The sequence below is a fragment of the Orycteropus afer genome, unplaced genomic scaffold, assembly GCF_000298275.1.
Source record: "Orycteropus afer afer isolate SDZICR_OR568_19922 unplaced genomic scaffold, OryAfe1.0 scaffold00666, whole genome shotgun sequence".
NCBI lineage: Eukaryota > Metazoa > Chordata > Mammalia > Tubulidentata > Orycteropodidae > Orycteropus > Orycteropus afer.
The window spans coordinates 585,276-586,293 of NW_006922253.1; the positions used below are offsets into that span (position 1 = coordinate 585,276).

The window sequence follows — 1,018 nt, forward strand, 5'->3', positions numbered from 1 at the left end:
TACTAGGTACCTTAAAATAAGAAAAAAAGCACATGGAGAAAGCAGGAAAGAAGAATTGAAGTGTGCCCAGAACACGCTGAATAATTATGTACTACCCTATTTATATACTATGAAGTTCAAACTAAATCCTTTCATGATAATTTAGATGTCTTTATATTTTTGTAGGTAATTCAGGTCTCAGAAAGGCATCATTCCCTTAATGGATCGTCTCTTGTCTCCCAACAATGTGACTGAATTTGTTCTCCTGGGACTCACACAGAATCCACACTTGCAGAGAATACTTTTCATTGTGTTTTTGTTCATTTTCCTGTTTACCATATTGGCCAATCTGCTCACTGTCCTCACCATCTCTCTCAGCCCCACACTTTCCTCTCCCATGTACTTCTTTCTGACCTACTTGTCCTTCATAGATGCCTCCTACACCTCAGTCACCACCCCAAAAATGATCATCGACCTGATCTACCAGAGGAGAACCATCTCCTTGGGAGGCTGCCTAACTCAGCTGTTTGTGGAGCACTTCCTGGGAGGCTCAGAGATCATCCTTCTCATCGTCATGGCCTATGACCGCTATGTGGCCATCTGCAAGCCCCTGCACTATACCACCATTATGCGACAGCAGCTCTGCCGCCTTCTGGTCATAGTGGCCTGGATTGGTGGGATCCTTCATGCTACTGTGCAGATTGTCTTCATGATGAACTTGCCCTTCTGTGGCCCCAATACCATTGACCACTTCATGTGTGACCTCTTCCCACTGCTGAAGCTTGCCTGTAGAGATACCCACATGCTTGGAATGGTGGTGGCTGCCAACAGTGGGGCCATGTGCTTGCTCATTTTTTGCATGTTACTCATCTCCTATATAGTCATCCTGTGCTCCCTGAAATCCCACAGCTCTGAAGGACGGCGCAAAGCCCTCTCCACCTGTACCTCCCATTTTACTGTGGTTGTACTCTTTTTCGTGCCCTGCATATTCACCTACATGCGTCCTGTGGCCACCTACCCAGTGGACAAGTTGGTGACT

General features: G+C 46.4%; 1 protein-coding gene across 1 annotated transcript in view; it reads left to right on the top strand.

Annotated features, from left to right (window-relative positions):
- The first annotated feature begins 90 nt into the window (after positions 1-90).
- The window catches only part of LOC103210906 (olfactory receptor 140-like), a 26,784-nt gene continuing 25,856 nt past the window's right edge, over positions 91-1,018 (top strand). Inside the window, exon 1 of the mRNA XM_007956818.2 lies at positions 91-1,012. Coding sequence (XP_007955009.1) covers positions 200-1,012 — 813 coding nt within the window. The 5' untranslated portion in view covers positions 91-199. The remainder of the gene's footprint in view (positions 1,013-1,018) is intronic.